Genomic DNA, 23,466 nt, shown 5'->3' on the forward strand with positions numbered 1-23,466 from the left:
TTTAATTATCCATAACATCATCACATTCTCTGTAAGATTAAGGTCAACTATATATATATATATATATATATATAAGTGGCAAGTAGAGGCTTTAAAACCAAGTTAACGCTGAAAGTACAAACATCACTAATGTCACATAACTTTGCCGACATGTGGCCAACAGTAATGTTTTAATGTTCTCCATTATTCAACATTTGCACATAAATGAGTGACATATTATTCAGTACTTACTTTTAGCAGTTTACTCTTCGGCCGCTCCGCTTCTGCTGTCTGCGACAAAATTATCCACACCGACTGCCGCGCTATGAATTGTGGGATATGTTGGGCCACGAAGTGTGCACCGCCACGTCCTTAAAATTTGGGGAAATAAAGGACGCATTTGAGGGCCGCATTTCAAGCACCCTTTGAATTGGGACAGACCTCGGCGCGTCGCTGTGACATAATCGGCCTTAAAATGCAGCCTTGAAGGCTGCAGACCCTCAATTGGGATACAGCCAATATGCCTACTTGTGCGTACTTGCGTTCTTGTGTACTCGTGATATGTCATCAGTCAGAGACCAAGTACTGTACCAATTCAAAGTAAGCATCAAGCCGCGAACGCGAAAAAGTCCCCGATGTGTTCTCGCTCCGCCCGTTTTATCAAGGAGGCATCGGTGGTGACTTGTGTGGACTTGGTACAGCTCAATATCCCAGAATGCATTTCGCAAGACCTCTGTGAAAATGGCCGAGGAGAAGACGCATAATTGTAAGTTAAATACTACTATTGTTGTAATATGCAGTGCATTTTCAATGCATTTTTATGCTAGAATATAGTTATTTAAACTTTGAATATGTAGTCAATTTAACAGTACAGACCCTAATTAAAAAATTCCTATGCTGTTTTTGGAGGGGCCTTGCCCACCAAATAGCGAGCACAAGAGGTTTGGCATTTTGTTTGGAAATTTCCGCTATCTCTAAAGCAGTGGTTCTTAACCTTGTTGGAGGTAGACTGACTCACCGAACCCCTAGGGTTCGATCAAACAGGGTTAAGAACCACTGCTCTAAAGGCTCTGATTTAAATCACTTTGGCAATTTTTATTTGTTAGCTCTTCAGGCCTGGCCATAACAGCTAAGCAAGCACAAAAGAAATGGAACAATCTAAAGGCCAAATACAAGGTAATGATTTTTCTTTGTTTTTTGGTAAGTAAATGTACTTTGCCATTTAATAATAGAGTAATTGTATCTGTTATAATGGTAAATGGCCTGCATTTGTAACATGTGTATCACGACCATATGCAGGAGTTTGGCAGGCGGACTGGAGATGGGCGACGGTCAGTAGGAGGCGTAGGAGTTCCGACTGGACTCCCGTGTCTCGAGTGGAGAGAGGAGGAACCGGATTCACCTGCTGATAAGGAGCAACCCATGCAGGTGGAACGGACTAAATTCACCCGGAGCAGAAGACAACTGGTGGGTGAGCGTTTTGCGTGCGGGAAGAAGGGGCATTTCGCAGACGCCTGTCCCTCACGGCTAAAAGGTCCAGCCCGTCAGTAAAGGTGGGGATACTGACGGGTGCACCGGTTAATACATTCCTCCACCTCAGCTGCGCCGCTAAATTACGGTTTCTTTCGGTTTTTACTCCTGCACAGTTGGCATGGTGTACCTATAATTTTGTTTTGCATGTACAATGACAATAAAAGCCAATCTGTTCAATTCTATCAGATGAGGCAGAAAGCTCTTAAAGCACAGAGGTGGATCATTGTTATCACTGTAGAGTCTTTACCTCACAATATAAAGTGCCTTGAGCCCTCTGTTGTTCTGATTTTGTGATATATAAATAAAACTGAATTGAATTGTTTCTGTGAGTCGCTGCAGCCTCGTGTATCTTATTGCATCCTCTGAAATGTTGGTCAGTCGCTCTGCAGTGTCAGTTTTGTTTCTCCACACCTCATCTCAGTCCAGAACCATACTTTGTTGGTACTTAAGAGAGGCCTACTACACCTTTATCAGTCACTGATGAGATGTGAAAAACATTTTTTTCTTTTGGGGGGGGGGGGGGGGGGGTCACTCTCCAGGGACAGACTGGAAGCAGAGACATGTGGACACAGTTCATCTTTAGGAGTCGACTTGTTTCCGCAGCATTCACGAAAGATAACCACAGTCCTGTTCCACTCTTTGTCCACATCAGGAAATTGTTGTTTCATCTCCAGAGCATTAATACACATGCAGAAGACCCACAAAAACAAAACCAGGTTTTAATATACTGATGTTTATTTCTCGGTCATTTCGTTAGTTGTGAATTTTATTTGCTGAAATGCATCAATTGCAAGTGTCTAACTCAAGTAATACCCTGTCCTGATGTCCTAGATCCTCCCAGCAGAGAAGGAGACATGCGGATCTTCTAAATTCTTCTTTTTCAATCCCTCTGTTAGAGTGAATTGTTAAATATTTGTCATTTTTATGCTTACCATCCATTTCTACATTGCTTAACTGTGGGATGAAAGCAGTTCCACAGTCCCCCTCCCCAGATTCTTGAGTTTTTGGGTGAGGGGCTGTAGGTTTGATTACAGACACATCCTATCTGGAAGGTCTGTTTGATGTAAGCTTCCTGCTCAGCAGGAGGTCTCTCTTTCACACACACACACACACACACACACACACACACACACACACACACACACACACACACATATACATACAGTGCCTCGTCTTTGTAACCAAGGGGGGTTAAGAGGGGAGGTACGTGTTGTAAACTATTGTGTGAACTGTAACAGTTTGTCAATAAATAGCTGCGAGGAAAACTGCTCTTTGAAGGACTTTGGACTGGAGACAGGTTAGGAGCGTGAGCTCCACGAGCTGGTTCTTGACCAAAGGCCTCCCTTGCGCAAGTAAAAACGATCGATCGCTGTTGCCTTGTTTTTCTTTCATGGGAATAAGTCCTGGATACAGCGGGGTCTGAGTTTAGACCCAACACCCTCCATTTAAAAGCATATGTTCCCACTGCAGTAGTTGTACACCGTTATAATCTGAACATCCTCTAATGAGAAAACAACTGTGAGTAAGAGGCACAGCTCCATTTCAAGTTTATTTCTACTTCAGTTTTTGTAATATATATTGGGACATTTATATATATAAGAGCTATTTTGTATTATTAAACTTTACCTTGTTTGTTACTGTTATTAATTATTGGAGCAACTGTGCTCACATACTTTCCTCTGGGATTAATAAACTTTTCTGATTTCTTTAGACTGTTTCTGTGAATCTCATTTATGCTCCAGATCAGTTTGCAGATGGTGAAAGGACAGTAAGATGGTTTAAATAATTACTTAAGTCTTTAAAATGTTCACATTTTACACTCAAGCTCGCATAAAATGTGCCAGTTATGAAAACCAGCTTGGCTTCACTTCACAGTCTGGTGCGATCCATGTTCATAACCAGCAGCAAAGAGTTACTCTGACTGTTGCATCCAGCCTGCTAAACCCTGGGTTGGTTCCTTCTCGTCTGCCAACATGGGCCCCTACAGCTCTAAAACAGCACATCTTAATAATGCTGTTCCATAAAGCTCTATTTTGGGTCTAGTTTTGTTTGCACTGTATATATTGCCACTAGGAGTAAACTGTACTTTTTTACGGAACTTTTTATTTCACTGTTTTGCAGATGACTTGGATATTTATTTGATTTTAAAAGCGGAGACAGATTCATTTCAGTTGTTATTATGTTGCCTTGAAGACATTTAACAGTGGATGTTCTTACATTTTTATACATTAAATGAAAACAGAAAAAGAAATTGTCATTTTTGGCAAATCCAGCCAGTGCTTAATAAATGTATTCACACATTAGTATTAGACAAGGTTTGGTTTTTGTAATCATCCTGCAGTTCACTAAAACTCTCTAAGGCCTTATAAATAAAAAAAGATGAATTATTATACACACCAGTGTATCTAAATTCATTAAACTCCTGATATGCTGTACTAAAATTTCCTGTCACATCATTAAAGAAGCATGAACACTTTTAAAACACATTTCATGGAACAACATTTTAAATTTATTTCTAAAGCACCAACATGCTGTACAAAAAGAGAATAAAAAAAATAAGAGATCAAGAATACATAAGTACGTACAAAGAGTAAAAGTTTAAGACATTTAAAAACAGCAGGAGATGGAGCCTGTCTCCAGCAGCAGCTCATTCAACATTTTAGGAAAACTTCAAAGGCTCCTCTGGATTTATAAAATGTCTTTGGGAGAGTCAAAAGCACCTGGTTAGCTGAACTACAAGCACGTGACAGCATTTAAGGGTGAAATATCTCAGAAAAATAAAAAAGAGAATTACAATAATCCAGATGAGAGGTGATAAATGCATGAATCTGTGTTTCTGGGTGGCATCTAGACAGGATGGACTTAATTTTTGACAGCTGCCTCAACTGAAAGATGGAGGACTTAACCACAACTTTGACATGTGAGTCGAGTTTTAGGCTGGGGTCCATTTTCACACCTAAATTAGTGATGCTGGATTTATCATGGGGGGAGGAAAGGTCAAAGGCAGGGATACAGCTGGAGGCACTGGATTTAGCATGACCTCAGTCCATATTCTCGGTGGCAGAAGATTTAGTGTGAATCCTGAGCCTTGTTTTTTTGTCAGAGCCGTCAGCTGCAGGGATGAACAACAGTATTATTTTACATGTAAAGTAACACACAGGCTGATCTGCTCTGACTTATTCTCTGTTCTTTGGCAAAGCTGCTTTCTACCCTCGCTCTAACTCAGAATATGAAAACATACAGCAGGTTCTCAGTAAACGATACACCAACCTGATCATATCATGAAAATTAATAAATGCTTATGTGTAAGGGACCGTCACACAATTAAATATTTGCTTTCTATCTTTAATTTAAATCAATTAAATGTAACAAGGACTTCCAAAAATAGAAACCTATTGATCTGATCTTTATTAGGAAAATGATAAATTATTATTAATAAATTATTATTAAATAATAAATAATTTATTAATGTTTTACAGTTAGCAAAGATCAACTTGACGACAGCTCTGTGAGACTGATCTCAGACTGGTGCAGTAGTATCCTACATTAGACTTACGGGGCAGAGTAAAAGCCACCGGAGAAAGAAGAAAAAAGTATTCAGCTGGAACATGAGTTTAAAATGTCACTACCACAGTACAGAATAATGTGACTTATAATTACACATCACGGAGCTCAATGCTACACATTAGCTGAGGAAAACTTACCCGTGCTGCTTCTGAGACTGGTTTCCTCTGCCTCGTCTTCATTACCCTCGTCTTCCTCAACCTTCTCACTGTCAGCCTCAACATTTGTTACAACCACTGCTACACTTCCTGTAGAGACGACATACATTTTGAGCTATATGAAGCAAAACAGAACATTAAGACCCATCTTCTACGATCTATTCAGTCCTAAACTAATCTGTTATGTTTATCTGAGGAAGGAGACGGAACCACGTACCATTGCCATTAAGGAGGGGTACGGTCACATGACCACTGGGACAACCCACCCACACATACACACAAAGGTTAGTTAAGGACAGCGTGCTCCACATGTGAGGAAACATTTAAAGCTGATCTGTTTCTGTCACTGCTGCTGTATAAATATTATTATATAATAATAGTATACTATATTATTACTAGTATACTATTATTATTATACTGAACACAGGTAACCATGAGTCTGGCTGCTCTAACCTTTCTCCTCATGCTTCAAGTTTCTGTCTCCTCCACTCTGTTTGCCTGTTCACCTCCTCTGTGCTACACTGAGCGTCTTTGAGCAAATACTCATCTGTTAAAGACGTTAATGGATCGGCTCAGACTGACACCAGTCTCTGAACATCAAACTTTATAAGACAGGAAAATAAAGATGTTACCTTGGTTGTCGTTGGCTACTCGTCTGCCTCCTGTAAACAGACGTAACACAGACTGTCAGTGATCGTGGATGAACTCAGTGGTTTGTTCTACATGTGTGAAGCAGCTCAATGTGCTGAGCTTCAGACCAACTCTGATGTCATCATCAGACCTCCGTCAGCAACATGTTCAAGTCATTAACATGAAAGAATGAATAACATGCTGAAGTGTAATCCTACAGTTTACTGTAATTCAGACTAAATGTTGTTGAAATGTTTCAAAGTTCTACATGCAGATGTGTCTGAGTGGAGGCGGTGGAGGAAACGAGCTGCACACTATCAGCAAACATCAATCATTTCTGTTCTACATTTATGTCCCAGAGGGGTCAAAGTTATTGGATTAGAAGCTGCAGACAGGAAAAGTCACATGACTGACATGTGACCTTTGACCCCCTCAATGATTTTCTTTATGTGTTTCAAATGTGATGATCAGTAACAGAGCTCCATCTTATCACTGTCTGAGATCAGGACAGTTTGATTTTTACAGGTTACAAAGTCAAACATTTTAACTCCGCTCAACAAAAATTATACACAACAGCTCACTGTACTTACTAAGACGGCCTTTTTTATGCAAGCATATCAGACCCAGACCTCCACCAACAACAAGAGCAATCACAGCCAAGGCTCCACCCTGTGCACCGATCAGAGCTCCAGATCCAGGTTCCTCTGGATGGTCACCGTTCTCTGAAACGCAGACATGAGTTTTAGGCTGAGGTCACTGTCAGCGTGACATTTGCTGCTGTTTGTTACTGAGATGTAGATTTGAAACCACAGTCATGATGAAGTCAGTGATTGGACAGCAGTGATGTGCAGGAGGTCACTGAGAGGAAGCTGTTCATATCTGGAACTATTCAGTGATTCTCTGAAGGAGATCGCTCCTCTGCTTCTTCAGGGCTGCAGAGCTGGGCTAAATGTGACATGCTAGCTTTGTTCTCAGATGGACTGACATGGCTCTGACCACAGGACTGTGATCAGGACAGTAATGATGCAGATCTGCTGGACACAGAGAAGCTCACTGCTCTGACTGCAGAAACAAAGTTACGATCAACAACAGAGACAATAAAAAAAAGTTTCTTACTCCAAGTCTTCACAACGTCCACACGGGTCGCCTCATGAACGACTTCACAGCTGAACTCTGACAGGTCAGACTTCAAAATCTCCACATAGTCTCGTCTCTGGAAGGTCTCATCGTCATTTGGAAGAACTCCTGAGCTCCACAGACCGTCGTCTTCAGTCAGAACACGTCCTTTCCTTCTGATCCTCAAAATGATGTTTTTGCTGTAGAAGCCTGTGGCGAGGCAGGTCAGGGTGAGGTTTGTCTCCACTCTGGACTTCTTTGCAAACACGTACACGCCAGGTGGAGCTGGAAGGAGGAAATGAAAACTGTGTCACTAAATATTAAAACATAATAATGTGAATATGGTTTACCTCTGAAAGATCAAAGCAGTGTATGAAATTGAATGTCTTATACGAGCTGTGTTTTCTACGGCCTTGACTGTTAAGTGAGGTATGAAAAATTGAGGGGAATGGAGTTGCAGCGTTTGGGGTTTTTGTTTCTGGGGCTAATTGCAAATAATTGCAGTGACCCTTTGGTCACCCAGAGGTCGAGCATGCAGCACCTTCAACCTCCAGGTGACCAATTTTACATTAAAAGACAATTGTACAGGTCACATGATGCGAGGCAACCTGATTTCCTCTCAACATGAACGGTGACCTTCTGACAGCAGACACAGAGCTCCACACTGTGAGTTTGAAAGCTTTAAGGATTCATTTATGGCTCATTGAGTCAATGCTCTGAATATCAGGAGGTCACAGAATCACTGCAACATAACAGTTATGATACATTTAATGGGGATTTGGATCAATATGTTCTATTATATTTGTTATAAAGTGAACTGTGATATTTCTGCCAAACAAAGGGTAATGCCTTAATTTCAATAATAATTTCAACTTAATTTACAAAAGTTCAAAATTAAAACAACAGAAGTAGAAAAAAATGTGATTAGTAGAAATGATCATACTGTAATCACGTTTTGATGCTTTATGTAAAATGTTCCACATCAACTTAAAAATGATTTAATACAAAAAACAAAGAAAACACTGAATCTATTACTGATGTTAGTTCTATAGACTTCAGTAATAATGAATAGAAAAACACAGATCATTGTGTCATACATACGGGCTTTTTTCAGCTGCTTTTGTTCAGAAGTCACAGACTTGCTCAGCCAATCGATGCACTCGTTCTCCAGGTATCCCTTGGTGTACTCTTTCAGCACCTGGTCATTGTCCCACTTCGTCTTTGAGGGAAGTGCCTCTTTAACTGGAGCGACCCACACTCTGTTTTTATCATCAAAGGACAGGAAGTCGTTTCCATCATAGTTATACTTGCTCATGCCGCGGACAAACCTGAGCGCGCCGTTAGGCTGCATCTCACCCTCACAGCCCACCATCCACTGAAGAACATGAGGGGCTGAAAGCAGGAGGGTAAAATTAATAAATGAATGTTTAAATAAACATCAGAGGAGAAAATATGAACATTCTGACGACTCCATGATTAATAACTACACATCCTCTACAGAGAAATACTTATATGTATATATAATTGGTGTAATATACTGGGACATTTATAATTGGAGTGTTTGTATATTTTGTAACTCTGCAATATGTTGTATTGTTTAACTTAGTCAGTTACTGTGTTGGAGCAACTGTGATCCAACACAGTTGCATCATTTCCTTTCTGGTCTTGTTATTGATTATTGGTCCTTCAGATTTCATGGATCTTACCTGAGAGAACAAATCATTGAAACACAGCAAAGACTTACAGCCAGAGTCATTCTTTCTCATTCGCTCCATCAGGATGCCGATGTTGTGCTTGAACCACCGCTGCTTGATCCTGCGGGACTGGGTGCCTTTTACCCAGTAATCAGCAGGTAAATGCTCTCTCATCCACTCCTGTTTGGGAACTTTTGTCTGATTCTCGCTATCATAGTAATCGATCATCCTGCCGTCCAGCAAACCCATGGCTGTGAACTCGTGGATGCCCGGGAGTCCAACGGGTTTGGAGAGTCCAGTGTAGATGTAATGGAGGGAATGTTTTTCTGAAAGTCACACAGGTAGGAAAACACAGGAGGAGGATGGATGAGCTCTGATCTTTTTACTTTGCAGGTATGTTTGAAGATCCATGGATCAGAAGCTCTGGCCCTTTGGTATTTCAGTCATGAACAATCAGTGAGCAGCAGTAAATAATCATCTGTGTTATTTCTGTCACAGTTCTGAACTGCTTCTTTCAAACTGCAGGTCAGAAATAAATCAGACATTTGGACCCAAACCGTCTCCAACATCATAAACACGTCTTTCTTTAAAGCTTCAATTTGTAATGCAGTGATTTCAGTCTCAGCTGTAAATGTAAACATCCAAATACACAGTGATAACTGATATTAACTGAGAGTTCAAACTAAAGCTGAGGTTTGTGTGAAGATGTTACTGAGCTGTTTGAGACCTACAAACTTTACAGAAGTTTGAAATCAGACAGAGAACTTCCTGTTCTCATTTGGTTTTCCTGCAAGAAAATAAAGTTTTGTAGTATTTTTACACTCCGACTCAAAAACAACCACAACTTTAAACTCAGTCAGAGGCTGGATTAAAGGTAGCATCCGTTTTCTTAAATGTTTAATTTTTTTAATAGTTTCAGTTTTACATGTTGAGGTGAGTTTGCGTCCCTGTATTTTTAAATGACGTCTAGGCAGGGAGGGAGGACAGAGTATTAAAACCTTTCTGTTTCTGTTGTCTTCACTGAAACTTGACTTTGTTTATTAAAACAGAAAAATGTATAATATTCCTGAACCATGAGGGAGGAACAGAGAAACTAAGAGACCACTTTTAAAAAGCAGTCAGAGCTCTTCGGCAACACAGATGTGATCTGTGTTTGTCATTTAGTGGGAAATCTTGAGGACAGAGCATGGTGCTGTCCTATAAACAGATCTCTTTAACCTTGCAGAGAGCTGTGATCAGGGATCCTGCATCATTTTAGAACATCCGCTATAAACTTCTTAAACCCTCTGTCTGACACATAACAGCCACATTAAACCGATAGTAACACTGAAACTAATGAATGGATGAATGGATAATTAACATTAAGGAACTGACCTCCCAGCCCATTGTTCCTTCAGTGGGCTGGTTTCAGTCATTATACAAATGTACTGTTTATAAGATTTGGGGAAACCTGCAGTCAGCTGAGACTGAAGAAGTCACTTGGATGAGTGACGAAACGTTTCTCCCACAAAATACTACCGGTACGTCCAGATGAACAGAATCAACTTTTGGAGATTTACTTTTCGTGGATGACTGAACATGCATCATAATAATTAACCTCAACATTTAAACAAAACATTACTAAAAGTAAGCTTAGCTGAAAATAAATACAATAAAACTTTATAAAAGTTAAACTCGTCTGACATGTTCATTTTTAACGGGGACACATGTTTCTTTCGGTTTGAAAGAAACATGTGCTAAACCACTAAAACTCACCGCTGTTTACCGTCACTCCTGTCCCCACAAGGACCAAAACTGAGATCACGAACATTTTAATCCAAATATTGGATTAAATGTTCTTATCCGGAATAAACTCCGATTTATTCCCCTCTGTTGGACCAGCTTCACCTCTCCATCTCTGCTCCTCGCTGCTTCCTTCCTCTGTGATCTGAGTGATGCATTCAGGAGCCGTAGGTAAACTACAGATGCATTCAGGCCCACCGGCTCCGTTTTTTTTTTTTAATAGACTTTACTTTTACTGCGCTTTAACAGAGAAATGTTCATTTCTCACAGATAAACTACAGAAAATAAAAGCTAACCAAATAAAAACTCTACAGATGAGACTCTACATATATATATATGTATAATTTTATATATATATATATATATATATATATATATATATATATATATCTATATATCTATATATATATATATATATATCTATATATATATCTATATATATATATATATATATATATATATATATAGAGATATATATATATATATATATATATATATATATAGATATATAGATATATAGATATATATACAGTATTTCTTTAGTTTCCTGCTGCTCATTACATGTTTTTCATGGATGTGTGGTTAAGTAATGATCTCCCAAACAATGTGGCAGAGAGGTGGTTTGTGCTTCTACATTAAAACCTGGTGCACATGTCTGACACTGTGCACACTTTTTCTGCTCTGATGTAGATAGATATTTGTGTTTTTGATTATCAAGAATTTAACTCTGAACGTTAAACCTGTTTTCAAGAAAAAAGGGGGGTCAAACCCAGTATTAGCGAGGTGTACCTAATAAAATGGCCAGCTGGTGTATGTACTGTATATAAAGGGATCACTCACAGAAATGATAACAGTGAGTAGATGGCAGTAGTAGAGCATCAGTTTCCCCCATACACATGGTTTTCATGTGACCTTTGACCTTAAGTGTCAAAGGAGAAGAAAAACTGTAGGTATGAGGCTAGAAGTGAAAACGAGCCCCAACATCTCTGCTGTGACTTTAATTAAATCTAAATTTAAAAAAAAAATGTTGTAAACACTGTTATAGCTGAGATCATGAATATCCAGCTGTGCTCGAGCTTTAACAAAACATTTATGTTGGAGTCGAGTCAAACATCATTTCACTGACATCACTTTAAAATGAGATTTGCCTCATTTTTTTTCCTCTCTCCTAATGTCAGAACATCTCTCTCTCTCTTACAGGACATCTTTCACAAGCATCAGGAAGGCTTCCTGCTGATGCAGCCTCCTCCCCCACACCTCTCACGTGGACTCTTTTTTTCTCCTTCCATCTGGCAGACGCTATCGCAGCATCTGGGCCCGATCCTCCAGACTGCAAAATGCCCCCCAAAAAGACACATCAGAGCACTTGGTTAAATATTGTGTGGGAGAAGTCCACACAATATTTAAAATGAGTTACTCCATCTCCCCCATGACTTTAAATGACTTCTTATAAGAATAAAGGGGAAATGATCTCTGGGAGTAAATGCATCAGTGATACATCGCTTTATAATCACGTGAAAAAAGTCTGTTAGTCTGACAGAGCTCCAGGTCAGCATTGTATGTAGGTAAAGTCACCAGCTTGCAATGTTCTGTCTGCTGTGCCGACCATAGTCTCGTGCTGCCATCTACTGACACTTAAGTGCAACAACAGGCTCTCCAACTTTAATCTTCCACCACTGAAACTTCTCACTCATTTTATGAATTTGGAGCAGCTGTTTTGTATCTGATATGGAGGGAAATTACAACTGGTGCGATCCATTTTCACAACCAGCAGCAAAGAGAGACACTGATTGTTGCATCCAGCTTGCTAAACCCTGGGTTTTTCCCTCTTGTCTGAGTGTTTTATATGTGTAAAGCAACCAATATAACCTTTGTTTGTTTGTACTCACTTGTTTGTATGGAATATTTTATGTGTTGTAACTTTTGCTGCCATGATGACAGGTCTCTCTTGGAAATGTGATCTTAACCTCAGTGACACTTTCACCTGGATAAATAAAAGATAAATCATCCCAGAGTGGAAGAATGAAATGGCTTTAGTGGACGTGGAATTCTGTGAAAACTTTGTAACAGAGCTGTGAACGCTCCCGCCTCAATCACACCTCAGCTTCCAGCAGGGCCGTTCAGGGACATTTACAGGAAACTTGATCATATTTGCTTTGCAATAACTTCACTATCAAAAGGTAAACAAAGACGAAGTGGGTCGCTACAAGAAGTCGAGTCACTCGGTTTGTGTGTTAGTTTTGCTTTATTTATTTTTTCTGCTGATTTATTCTTATTTATTTTCACGTTTATTTATTGCCATGTTAGTAGAAGTTGCGAGATGTGGCCAAATGTTGGTCTCTGGTTGCCTGAGCACTGTAAGTGTGGATGACGCTTTAAGCTGGAGATAACACACCTTTCACTATGTTGTAAATTTCAATAAGATTACGTTACCATTCGTGCCGAATTGGCATCAGTATCACCTTCAGACAACAACACGTCCGGCCCATGCCTAGAAATGGGCATCTTGCAATATGTGTGTTTGGATTTTCGTTTTGTAATTAACTACGTTGTGTGTTGTGTTGTCTTTTTGTTTTTCCTTTCTAATCTGATGTTAAGGACTTTACTCTGCATCCTCTAAGTCTCACATTTTGAGAGCCAGGAGTTTAAGATGCAAGTCAGCATTCCCAGTTTGATGTGGTTCGTCCTTGAATTGTCAGTGGATGCCTGGATGTGTGAACATTTGCAATAAAAAAATCCTGTTGGCTGTGGTAGACTCTTGCATCTATAGAGCTGATGCTTAGGTCCTGTTCTTCTCTGCCATGATCAGAGCCTCTGTGCTGTCCCTTTAATCTGGCCTTTTTCTAGCCACTGCTAGGATTTCTTGATGTTTTGTCCTTTATCTGTCTGCCAGTGGTACATTATATGATTTTGGATCCTCCTGTTTGGTCCCAGCATCTGTCTTCAGCTGTCAGAGGAACTCCATCAGGAGTATCAGATGGATTCGTCATCAAATGACTAAATCTGAATGAATTTTCATGACTTTTAAGTGTTTGGGGGGGATTTTTCCTAAGGATTATAAACTGGCTAAAACCCAGGACAGAAATAATATACCAGCTTCCATCGACAGACGAAACTCCAAATACGTATCAGAGGATGACTCACGTCCAGCTCAGGCCACAAAAACTGAACCCTCGACAGGGGACCACGCCGTTGTGTTGTGCTCATTATCAGCAAAACCACTCTGGACATTGTCATATTAAATGTGTCTACCAACCGCTCCGTGCATCGTAGGGTGCAATAACACATGATGGATGAGTTCAACCAGTCTCTCCTCCTCTGAATTTAATTGGATACTTTGAAAGTCACTTGTCATTAACCTGCACTTGTTTTAATTAAACCACCACGCCGATCCTCCTCTGGGAATCCCAGCACAGAGAGCAGAAACTGACAGGTGGAACTGTGAAGCAGTGAGCTGGGCTTTTAAAAATGTGTCGCTGCTGCCTGATGTTGGGCCCACAGAGGAAGATGAAACGTGGAAGGAGAGCAAAGTGCTGCCAGACTCTTATTTATGACAGGAACAGAATAAACCACAGCAAACTGTTCCAGTTCTTCTTCTCTCCGGCTCTTGACGAAGGCAGTCGCATTTTCTCCCTCTCCCTTCCCTTATCCTTCCTGCTTGGCTTTCGCATGTCTCTGTCTAGTCTTGTCTACTTTTATCCCTCTACCCTGGAAGAATCTCACAGTCTGTTCTCTAAAACCTAAAAGAGGAATTATGGATTTGATCAACTGGTCCCTGAATGCAATTGACACCCTCTTCTTGACGAGAAGCCTGGGTTTGGGAGACCCCATTGAAGACATCTATCTTTTTGGAACCATGATAACAGGGTTCTTGCTGATTGGCACTGGCTTGGCCCGGGCTTATGGAAGACAAAAGAAAGCGGAAACAGCTGTTCAAATCCCCACAAGGCTGCCTGCTATGTTGATTGGAACGATGGAGCGAGCCGTGGCTTCTCAGAATGGGCTCATTAGAAGCAGCACAGATGACATCTTGGAGAAGCTTGTGGCTGCTGTGAGTGCTGAGACTCTGACAACATCTGACAAAATCTTGGAGAGGCTCACGGCTGTCGTGAACACTCATGCTCTATGAGCAAACTGGATAACATCGTGGAGAGGCTCATGGCTCTCCAACGGGAATGGTGAGGAACCAGTGCAGGGCAACTTGCATGTCACAAATAAAGGCTTTCTTGATTATTTATTATTATTTTATTTATTTTTATTATTTATTTATATTTATTATTTATTATTATTATTATTATTATTATTATTATTATTTATTTATTTATTTATTTATTTATTATTATTTCTTGATTATTGATTCTTGAGTTATTAATCTTAATCAGAATCAATTTATTTATTATGGTGTCTGAGGGTTTGAAGTTTCCATGTCTGTGTGATGTGTGGCGTGAAGGCTGCTGGTTAAAATGTGACTCACTGTTTAAAGCACTAAGTGCTCATAGAGAGATGCTATATGAGTCCCAAGCTCAGAGATGTCACCACGGTAACAACACCATCCATCCACAGGTGAGGGGAGGAACAAAAAGAGGGAGTTTCACCATTTTTATACTAAAAACACTCAACTAATATTTCTAATATAAAAACACATAAGCCCACATTAATTTAAGCATTTATTAAATAATAATAATAATGATTTCCTCCTGATCTAATTTACATACCAGAGAAAACTGTTGTGTATATTGAGGTGGAGGGTTTGGTCTATGGTTCAGGTGAAGAGTGAGGGTGGGGTCAGCTGTCCTGTGTGCACCACAGCAGCATGCTGGGACTGCTGAGGGTGGAGGAGGGAGTGATGATGACATCAGAGCTGTCAGAGCTGCAGCAAAGCAGTCAGCAGCACAGAGACCAGTGAATACACAGTCTATTCATCTTTGGATGGATACAATACAATAATGAATTACAGAGACACGCTGTGTGAGCTGGGACTTCCACAGATACACTGACATTAGTATCCAGAGTCCTCCTGCTGCTCCCCCCTATAATCAGCTCCCCTCTGTGAACAACAGCACAGCGTCAGTGTGACTGTTTCACACTCAGTGAAAGGAGAAAACACCAGAAGAACACGATGTGTGCTACGTTTCCCAGGACAGACTACAAACTGCACAAATACAGAGCAGCACGTGGAAGGACCTGGAGCTGCATTTAAAGAGAAAAGACAGCGTGATGTCCTGTATCGACAGGTGGAAGTAACCAAGTCCTTAGCTGAAACACTCATGTTTGTCCAAAGACAGGAAACACAACAGGAAACTGCAGCTTTCTCAAAGAAGTGCAGCTCATGGATAACACACTTCCTGTCAGTCTGAATGAGGCTGGACCCAAACACAGAAAGGTGTTTTTGTCCAGATGAGGTGGTGTGAGGCGAAGGAGGAGGTGGTGTATTCTAGTTAACGCAGTACTGAAACGCTCCACCAGAGGGCTCTGCTAAGTCCTTACTGTAATATAGTTATTGCTTGCAGTTATACCTGATACAAAATCATACGTGTAAACAGTGTCAGTAAATGATTGATTCCTATTTATTCTTTGCTGAATTTCCTGGAGGAACCCACCCGAGGGATTAATAAAGTTCTATCTAATTTCTAATCTTCTACTTCCTGTTGATTTGTTTTATTAAAATGAAACATTAAAGCTGATGGTGTGACTGGATGTAAACTGGTGCTGGAGTTCACCTCCATGTAACAGGTTCACACCTGAATCTGGGCCCAGGGTGCCAGAGTGTTCAGGGTAAGATGGTCACGTGCTTCAGGTGCACGAGTGCTTCAGGAGCTCAGCACAGCGTGGAACATCCCATCACTGCTGCTCTGGAGTCAGCTTGGATGAAACACCTGTGAGGCTCCCCAGTGAGCGAGCACACCTGCACTTTACAGCTTCTCATCATGTCACTGTTGTTAAGTTATCTTATCTCTCTGAGCTGCTACAGCCTTATACACCCACCCGCTCTCTCAGGTCAGCTGATCAGCTGCTCCTGAATGTACCCAGGACTGGGCGTAAGCTTAGAGGACATCATACTTTTGCTGTAGCAGCTCCAAAACTGTGGAACGAGCTTCCTTTAGAGCAGGGGTCCCCAATCCCAGTCCACGAGGGCCGGTGTCCCTGCAGGTTTTAGATCTCACCCTGGGTAAACACACCTGAATCACATGATTAGTTCATTACCAGGCCTCTGAAGGACTTCAAGACAAGTTGAGAAGCTAATTTATCCATTTACATCAGCTGTGGTGGATCAAGGACACATCTAAAACCTGCAGGGACACCGGCCCTCGTGGACTGGGATTGGGGACCCCTGCTTTAGAGATTAGACATGCCACTTATTTAAATGTTTTTAAGTCACTCTTGAAAACCCACCTCTTTACGCTGGCCTTTGACACCACGTGAAATGTTGCTTTTTATTTTTATTCTTATTTTTTATTTTAGTTGTTTTTAGTTGATTCAATGCTGTTTTATCTTGTTTTTCTTTTAATATAGGACTGTTTTAATTTTATGCATTATGTTATGCATTATTTTTGCTGTTTTCTTTTATTCTATTGTTTTTAACTTATTTTCTGTACAGCACTTTGGACCTGTGCTGGATATTTTAAAGTCTTTATAAATAAAATTGGATTGGAAGTTAGAATGAATGTTAGCAATGAATAAATAATAAAAGGTTCTTTTATTTATAAAGTAACATGTCAGGTAAAGTTCTTCATGTTTGTATTGAACTTGAGTAAATGTGTTGATCTAGTTTCCAACAGTTCCAGCAAACACATGGAGCAACACAACGAGAACACACAGAGAGGAGAAGTGAGTGAAGTGGATCAGGTTTTCACCACTGCAAAACACACCCACACATGTCGGGGAAGTGGGAGGGGCAGTAGGAGTGGTAGGAGGGACGGTGAGGGGAGCAGTTGGAGGAGCGGTGGGAGGAGCAGTGGTTTGTAATGAACTGTGTGGGGAGGGGAAGGTAACAAAGCCTGGTGGTGTCCCTGTAACTGTGTCGCTGATCCATTTCTGGTACTGGGACACAGGAGTGTAGACTGAAGGAGATGCAGTGCATCCAGGCACACTGAAAACTCCACTCTGGAGCCAGACTGATTTACTCTGAGTCATGAGTGGCGCTCCAAGAGTATCCTGTGGAAAGACAGTGATGAAAGTTATCAGGACAGATGTGTAACTCTTAGAAGTCGACCTTTTTCACCTGAGAAAGTTTTAACTTTGTTGGTAGTTTTGTTACAAACTGCTCAAATAAATTAAGGGAGTAGTTGATCATCACAGATCATCACAGTCAGTAAATCTTAATGGATGTCAGTCTGTCCAGTTAGGAAACATGAACCACTGTGAATCCTTTTCAGCTGCTTTGGTGCAAATGAAAGTGACGATTCCACAGACAGAAAGTTTCAGACAGCTCTTTTAAAGGAATCAGTTTCATCAAATAAATTAGTTTGTTTTAAAGAAAAAAGAAACAAGTAAACCAAAGTGTGACTAAAGATGAGATTATCTCAGTGACAGTCAACAACAGATTATAATAAATGAAGTTGTGCTCACCCAACATGAATCCGTCTCTCTAGTACAGATGATGCTGTCTGGGATCCATGGAAATCTGGCTTTGCACACATTGTTTCCCACTACTGATACTTTTGCCTCCTGCAGGTTATAGCTTAATACCTCTGTTTGGAGAGAATGTAAACATCAAGCTTTTCTAAAGACTCCAACACAATGTTGTAAAATCAAATAAGTATTTTATGTTTTACCAATGCCACCAAAGCCGATGGCCCAGCTGCTGGTCTCATTGTTGAAAGTGCTGTTTTCTGAGGCTAAGCAGATTGGCTGAATGTAGTCTGTGAAATTCACAGGAGCCGACAGCTTCAGAAGACAAATGTTGTTCTCACGAGTCGACGGGTTGAATCCAGGATGGCAGGTGGCGTCTATCACGTTCAGCCTCACTTTATTTGGGTTTGGACCTGACAGGCTGTTGCTGCCCAGCAAGACCACCATGCTACTGTAATCCCTTCACACACAACAGATGTTTTTATTGTGCCTCATGTTGAACATTGTCACAGAGCAAAGCAGTCAGTGTTAGAGTGCATCAAGGTTAGCAGACACCAAAGTCATTTTATGCCAGTCCTTAAGTTCTCTTTTGAATGCTGACATTACAGAGTGCAGGGTTTGGATATCAGCCACAGAGCTCATGTAAGTCATGTAAATCTGTTCATATGTTTTTGAAGTGAGCTGTGACGTGAGGTCAGCTGATCACAGCCTGCACACAAATAAAACTCACAAAACAAATAACTGTGTGACTGAGTCTTTCCCAGCATGTGTTCATTAATGAGCCTTACAGAGGTGCGTAGTTGTATTTATTAGCTGCAGGTTCCCTGTTTAAAAACTTCATGCTAAGCTAACCATCTTCTGACATGAATGAGGTCAATATTTTCATGTGACAGCTTATATTTGACAAATCAATGCTCCTAAAAAACAATGACTTGGATGAAATTAAATTAATGTGACATCTGGTTTGATTGTTGTGCAGACAACTCTGTACTTTGCAGTTCAGCAATTTGTGTAACAGCTGTTGTTTTTAAATGTTAAAAGAAGTGAGGAAATATTTAAAAAAAACATCTCTAGTGCACATAAATATTGCACTTCACCTTCATCATCATATTACTCATCAACAAAGTGTAAACTTGCAGGAGTGACTCACTCTGATACGGAGGATGCAGCTGTCAGCACCCACTGGTCGGTGATCAGAGACCCTGCAGAATAAGTGTTTACAATAGTGAACCAGGGCCAACTTCCTGGTGCAGCATCACGAACTCCTGTGATGCTGCTGCTGTTCACAGCACTTCTGCCACACTCTGACAAGAGAAGAGAGAGCACAGCTAAACAGATCAGCCACCACATTAAAACCACTCAGAGAGATAACACTGATCAATGCTCTGCTGGGAGATCCTGAGCAGTGACATTCATGTGGATGTTATTTTAACATTAGACCATGGTTGCCATGTGATCCACAAATGTTCCTCCTCTGTGTCAGAAAACTGGAAGATTTTACTGAACAAAATCATTTCACAGTTTATAGAAAAACCAAAGTCAGCACACTCTGTCACTGAAACAAATGTGGACATCACAGTTTTATATGTGCTCATTACTGTACAGCTGACAGAAGGAAGACAAGGTTCAAATGTCTTTGGATACTTACTGGGCTGCTGTGAGTGACAACCTGAAAATGAAAAAACAGACAAACCTGTTAAACCTGTGAAAGTGCTTTAAAGAAAGAGAACAACCAATCAAATCATTTTCTCACCTTTGCAGAAGAAAATGATCACCACAGTGAAGCACCACACAAACTGTTGGAGAGCCATGGTTAACTGCACCTCTTTCAGGTCATCTTAGACTTTAAATATGTCAAATTTATGTCCAGCTCCACCTGTTCTTAGCAGTCATCAAGGCCCCACCAAAGAATCAAGTCAGACCGGTTGGTCTTTGTGCTTTTTGACTGCAGTTCAGTTTTATTTATACAGCCCCAAATCACAACAACAGTCACCTGCTACTGTAAGGTAGACCCTACAGTAGCAGGTGAAAGTCCCCACACAGCAAACTGCAATCAGACCTGATCAGTTTGTTACTGTCACTGACGGTGTCATAGTTTTGGGATATGTCTCACACATTTTGAGGCAAAGATGACACTTTTTAGGTTACAAATAATCCGGTTATTTGTCGGGCCTTTGGTACTCTTGGGGCCCGGTTGTCCCGGTTCTACCTCTGTCTACCTTCAGGCTCCTGGGGGCGTGGCTGCAGCTTCAACACCCTCATTATCACATATATTTGTGACACTCTCTCACTCACACACACAATAAGAAGATTGTTGATTTATGTATTTTTCATTTTTGTGTCCCACATGTCGTATCTTTGTTTTGGTTTTCGGTCTGTTACAGGTGCAGCAGTTGACGATACATTTTATTTGCTTGTATCAGCGAGCCGTCAGACAGGTTTCTTTTTTGTCTTTCCTCTGATTTGGTTTAGCCCACTCTGCTCACAGGATTTCTGATCGTAGTGGGTTTAAGAACAGCAGGCTGGCTCTCACAACTGGATCTTCAGCACAGCAGGTGGGTGTCTGTGACTAACAGGCCAGGTCAACAGCTGAAAGTGAACCTAGAGAAAGTTTAAACAGTGAAGCAGCCACCGCACTGACTGAGTAACATAACAATTTGATGAAGTATGACGAGGAGAGGTGCAGGTTACATACTACTCAAGAACAGCCACTTCTAGAGGGAGGTAGACAGACATGAATAAAAGATGCAAACTCTTCACATGCGATGTCAAACACGCCTGTGACAAATATCTGGAATGTCTGGTTCTGGACGTACAGTAAGCTGTGCTGGGATCCTTTCACAAAATTCTCTGAAGTCTTAAATATATGACGCATGCTTCTCACCTTGGAGGTTTTACCAGGTCAAGTGGCCAGTCTGTTTGCTATGTTTAATTTGATTACAGCAACACTTCTAAGCTCATTTCATGAGCACACACAAACACACACACAGTCATGTTTTCATATTTTAGTGAGGACATAATGCTTTCCCGAGCCACTTCCCTTAACCATAACCATCAAAAATGAATGCCTAACTCTAACCCTGACCCCAAATCTAACCATAACCTAATTGTAACCCTGACACTAAAACAAAAATGCCTTCAAACTCCATTTTATCCCCATAAGGGCTCTTGTTCCCCACAGAGATTTGTAAACATGTACACACACACACACACACACACACACACACACACACACACACACACACACACACACACACACACACCAAGAACCAGGAGGGAGGCAGATGAGTAAGAGAACAGCTGTTACAAAGACAACAAGCTGCAAAGGTGAGAAAATGAGAGTGAGACAGTAAAATGGTGCTAATAGAGCTTCATTATGTTGCCTCATAAATCACTGTGTGACTGATTTAAATTCAGTGCCACACAGACATTACTTATCTACACAGGGAAAAGCAGGTGGTGGGTAACATCTGCACACAGAATCATGCTGTAATCACTTCAAATTCATACACAGAAATTTGTATTTTAAATCATGAATTCTGCTAACAGTAAAACAGCAACGGTCATTTTGCATTGAAGCACACAGACGACTATATTCCAGTTGATTTTATTAGTGTTACTGTGTGTTATGTTAAGGCACACCAGTGGTTTGCATCAAAATCACCTCTAAACCTCTGATGTGTGCATATTTTGCTGCAATCAGCCTCAGCTCATACTTATCACAGCCATATTGTGCAAATCACTTCTCTATAAATGCCTCTAGTTCTCTTCTTTAATGTGTCATTATCACCTTTGTCCACCAGGTCCCTGTAGAGTTACTCACTTTCTCCTCCAATACTCCAAAGAAGGTTTGACTTGCAGTATAAGAGCTGTGTGAACTGTGTCCAAGGGTTTGTGTTTTAAAACATTTATTCTGTGAAAAGTAAAACAATAATCTCCATGTTGTGTTCAGCTTCCCTGAATGCTCAGATAGAGTAGGAAAGCATTATATAAGAACCAGTTTATTGTTTACTGATTATTGTCGTCTCCGTTGCTTCTAACACAAAGATCAGAGACAAACAAACCCGTGAGGATCTCCTGCAGAGCGATGAAGCTGGAAACGAGCTGCACTGAAATGTCACCTGATTCTTGAGTCTGCTGTTACTGTTACAGTTTGAGTTGATGGTACAGTCCCCAAAGTGTAAATGAATACAGAAGAAAATATAACTACAACACAGCTAAAGTGCAATTATTTTTATTAAACTTTAACTGAGTTATTTTATTAACTAATGTGGTTTGGAATACAGTTTGAGGTGCTGGAAAATGTCTGTTTGGTGCCAAACAGCTAATGTTTTCTTTTTCCTCTATTTTAATAATGGTACAAACAGTATGTGCTGTATTTGTCACTGAACACTTAACAACTCCATGAGATATAATATTTTATAAGAAGTTAATATATTTTCAAGTGTTTTATACTCTGAGCAGCATGAACAGGGACTCGAATTATTCTGTATTTACTTCCTGTTATGATAAAAAAAAAAGTACACGACTGTCAGAATCTGAACTCCAGAAAAATCTTGACTTAAACTGGTTCTGTTAACTGATGAGAACACCGTGCCTCTCTATTGTTTTTATATGTATTCCTCTTGACTGTATACATCTCTTTTACTCCTGTACAGTTGGCATGGTGCACCTTTAACCCTCTCAGGCTCAAATTAAGTTCTTGTTGCTAATGCACAACCAAGTCCTTGCAGTGGTACTTCTGAGTAAAAAAAAAAAACTCATATGTATGTGGGGTAATCAGGTTGTTAGTTTTTAACTGTTGCAAATAGGCACTGCCTGCCTCGAGAGGGTTAATTTAGTTTTACATGACAATAAAGGGCTATTCTATTTGAGTCTATAAGATGATGCAGACAGCTCATAAAGCACAGATATGGATCGTTGTTATTACAGTAGAGTCTGTTTATCAGCTCATCTTCGAGTATCATCTTTCTGATTTATTCATGGTCGCTGTGTTGATGGCTCAGGACTTATTCCAAGTGCTGGACTGGCTGTATTTATAAATTGGCACAAAATATGAAAAATAGAAACTGCTCAGGAAAATTTTGGATGATCATGTTTCTTAATCCCCCCTGGGGTTTCTTTACAGACGAGGAAGACAGTGCAGATACGTTTGTAACTGGTGGAGTTTTCTCTGGGAGGCATGAAACACATGACTGGTCACTGTTACAGTGACTGTAATAAGATAAGTCTCCCTGGTTTTAGTTCAGACTCTCAGTTAGCCAATGAGCTGAATAGATTTTATTTGAGATTTAATGATAATTATAATTCAAGGAATACACTTGATTTCTTAATAGAGAGCACCAGAGCCCCCCCAGCTTTGTTCTTTGATGAAAGAAGGGTGGGAAATCTTTTTAAAATGAGTAAGACTAATAAAAGTCCAGGTCCTGATAATATAT

The 23,466-nt window shown here is 40.4% G+C and overlaps 2 protein-coding genes across 4 annotated transcripts; both read right to left on the reverse strand.

The window, feature by feature from the left end:
- Window positions 1–3,998: 3,998 nt before the first annotated feature.
- LOC100696765 (class I histocompatibility antigen, F10 alpha chain) lies at window positions 3,999–10,603 on the reverse strand. Of its 3 annotated transcripts, XR_003219211.1 has the most exons (9): window positions 10,430–10,603; window positions 8,725–9,000; window positions 8,082–8,372; window positions 6,981–7,265; window positions 6,455–6,586; window positions 5,867–5,896; window positions 5,688–5,781; window positions 5,217–5,324; window positions 4,606–4,624 (listed from the first exon to the last, which is right to left on the reverse strand). XR_003219211.1 is itself a non-coding variant. In XM_003458464.5 (8 exons), exons 1-8 carry the CDS (start codon window positions 10,482–10,484, stop codon window positions 4,554–4,556), a joined length of 1,248 nt encoding a protein of 415 aa, XP_003458512.1. In that variant the 5' UTR covers window positions 10,485–10,603; the 3' UTR covers window positions 3,999–4,553. The 3 variants fall into 3 exon arrangements, 2 of the variants coding, with proteins under 2 accessions (XP_003458512.1, XP_025761566.1); XM_003458464.5 differs by lacking the exon at window positions 5,688–5,781 and having other exon boundaries at window positions 3,999–4,624; XM_025905781.1 differs by lacking the exons at window positions 4,606–4,624; window positions 5,217–5,324 and having other exon boundaries at window positions 5,620–5,781.
- A 6,531-nt stretch (window positions 10,604–17,134) lies between these two features.
- On the reverse strand, window positions 17,135–20,757 carry LOC102077511 (transmembrane protease serine 9-like). The gene is made up of 6 exons (XM_005463503.3): window positions 19,782–20,757; window positions 19,677–19,697; window positions 19,179–19,332; window positions 18,232–18,488; window positions 18,026–18,147; window positions 17,135–17,611 (listed from the first exon to the last, which is right to left on the reverse strand). The coding sequence occupies exons 1-6, from the start codon at window positions 19,837–19,839 to the stop codon at window positions 17,222–17,224; spliced, it is 1,002 nt and encodes a 333-aa protein (XP_005463560.2). The 5' UTR covers window positions 19,840–20,757; the 3' UTR covers window positions 17,135–17,221.
- Window positions 20,758–23,466: the final 2,709 nt, after the last annotated feature.

Source organism: Oreochromis niloticus, linkage group LG3, assembly GCF_001858045.2.
Source record: "Oreochromis niloticus isolate F11D_XX linkage group LG3, O_niloticus_UMD_NMBU, whole genome shotgun sequence".
NCBI lineage: Eukaryota > Metazoa > Chordata > Actinopteri > Cichliformes > Cichlidae > Oreochromis > Oreochromis niloticus.

Coding starts and splice junctions, on each gene's coding strand:
- LOC102077511 (XM_005463503.3), bottom strand. CDS start 19,839: ATGGCTCTCCAACAGTTTGTGTGGTGCTTCACTGTGGTGATCATTTTC. Junction 19,333..19,676: donor TTGTCACTCACAGCAGCCCA/GTAAGTATCCAA, acceptor TTCTCTTGTCAG/AGTGTGGCAGAAGTGCTGTG. Junction 18,148..18,231: donor CATCGGCTTTGGTGGCATTG/GTAAAACATAAA, acceptor CTCTCCAAACAG/AGGTATTAAGCTATAACCTG.
- LOC100696765 (XM_003458464.5), bottom strand. CDS start 10,484: ATGTTCGTGATCTCAGTTTTGGTCCTTGTGGGGACAGGAGTGACGGTA. Junction 9,001..10,429: donor AGGAGTGACGGTAAACAGCG/GTGAGTTTTAGT, acceptor TGTGACTTTCAG/AAAAACATTCCCTCCATTAC. Junction 5,897..6,454: donor GCATAAAAAAGGCCGTCTTA/GTAAGTACAGTG, acceptor GTCTGTTTACAG/GAGGCAGACGAGTAGCCAAC.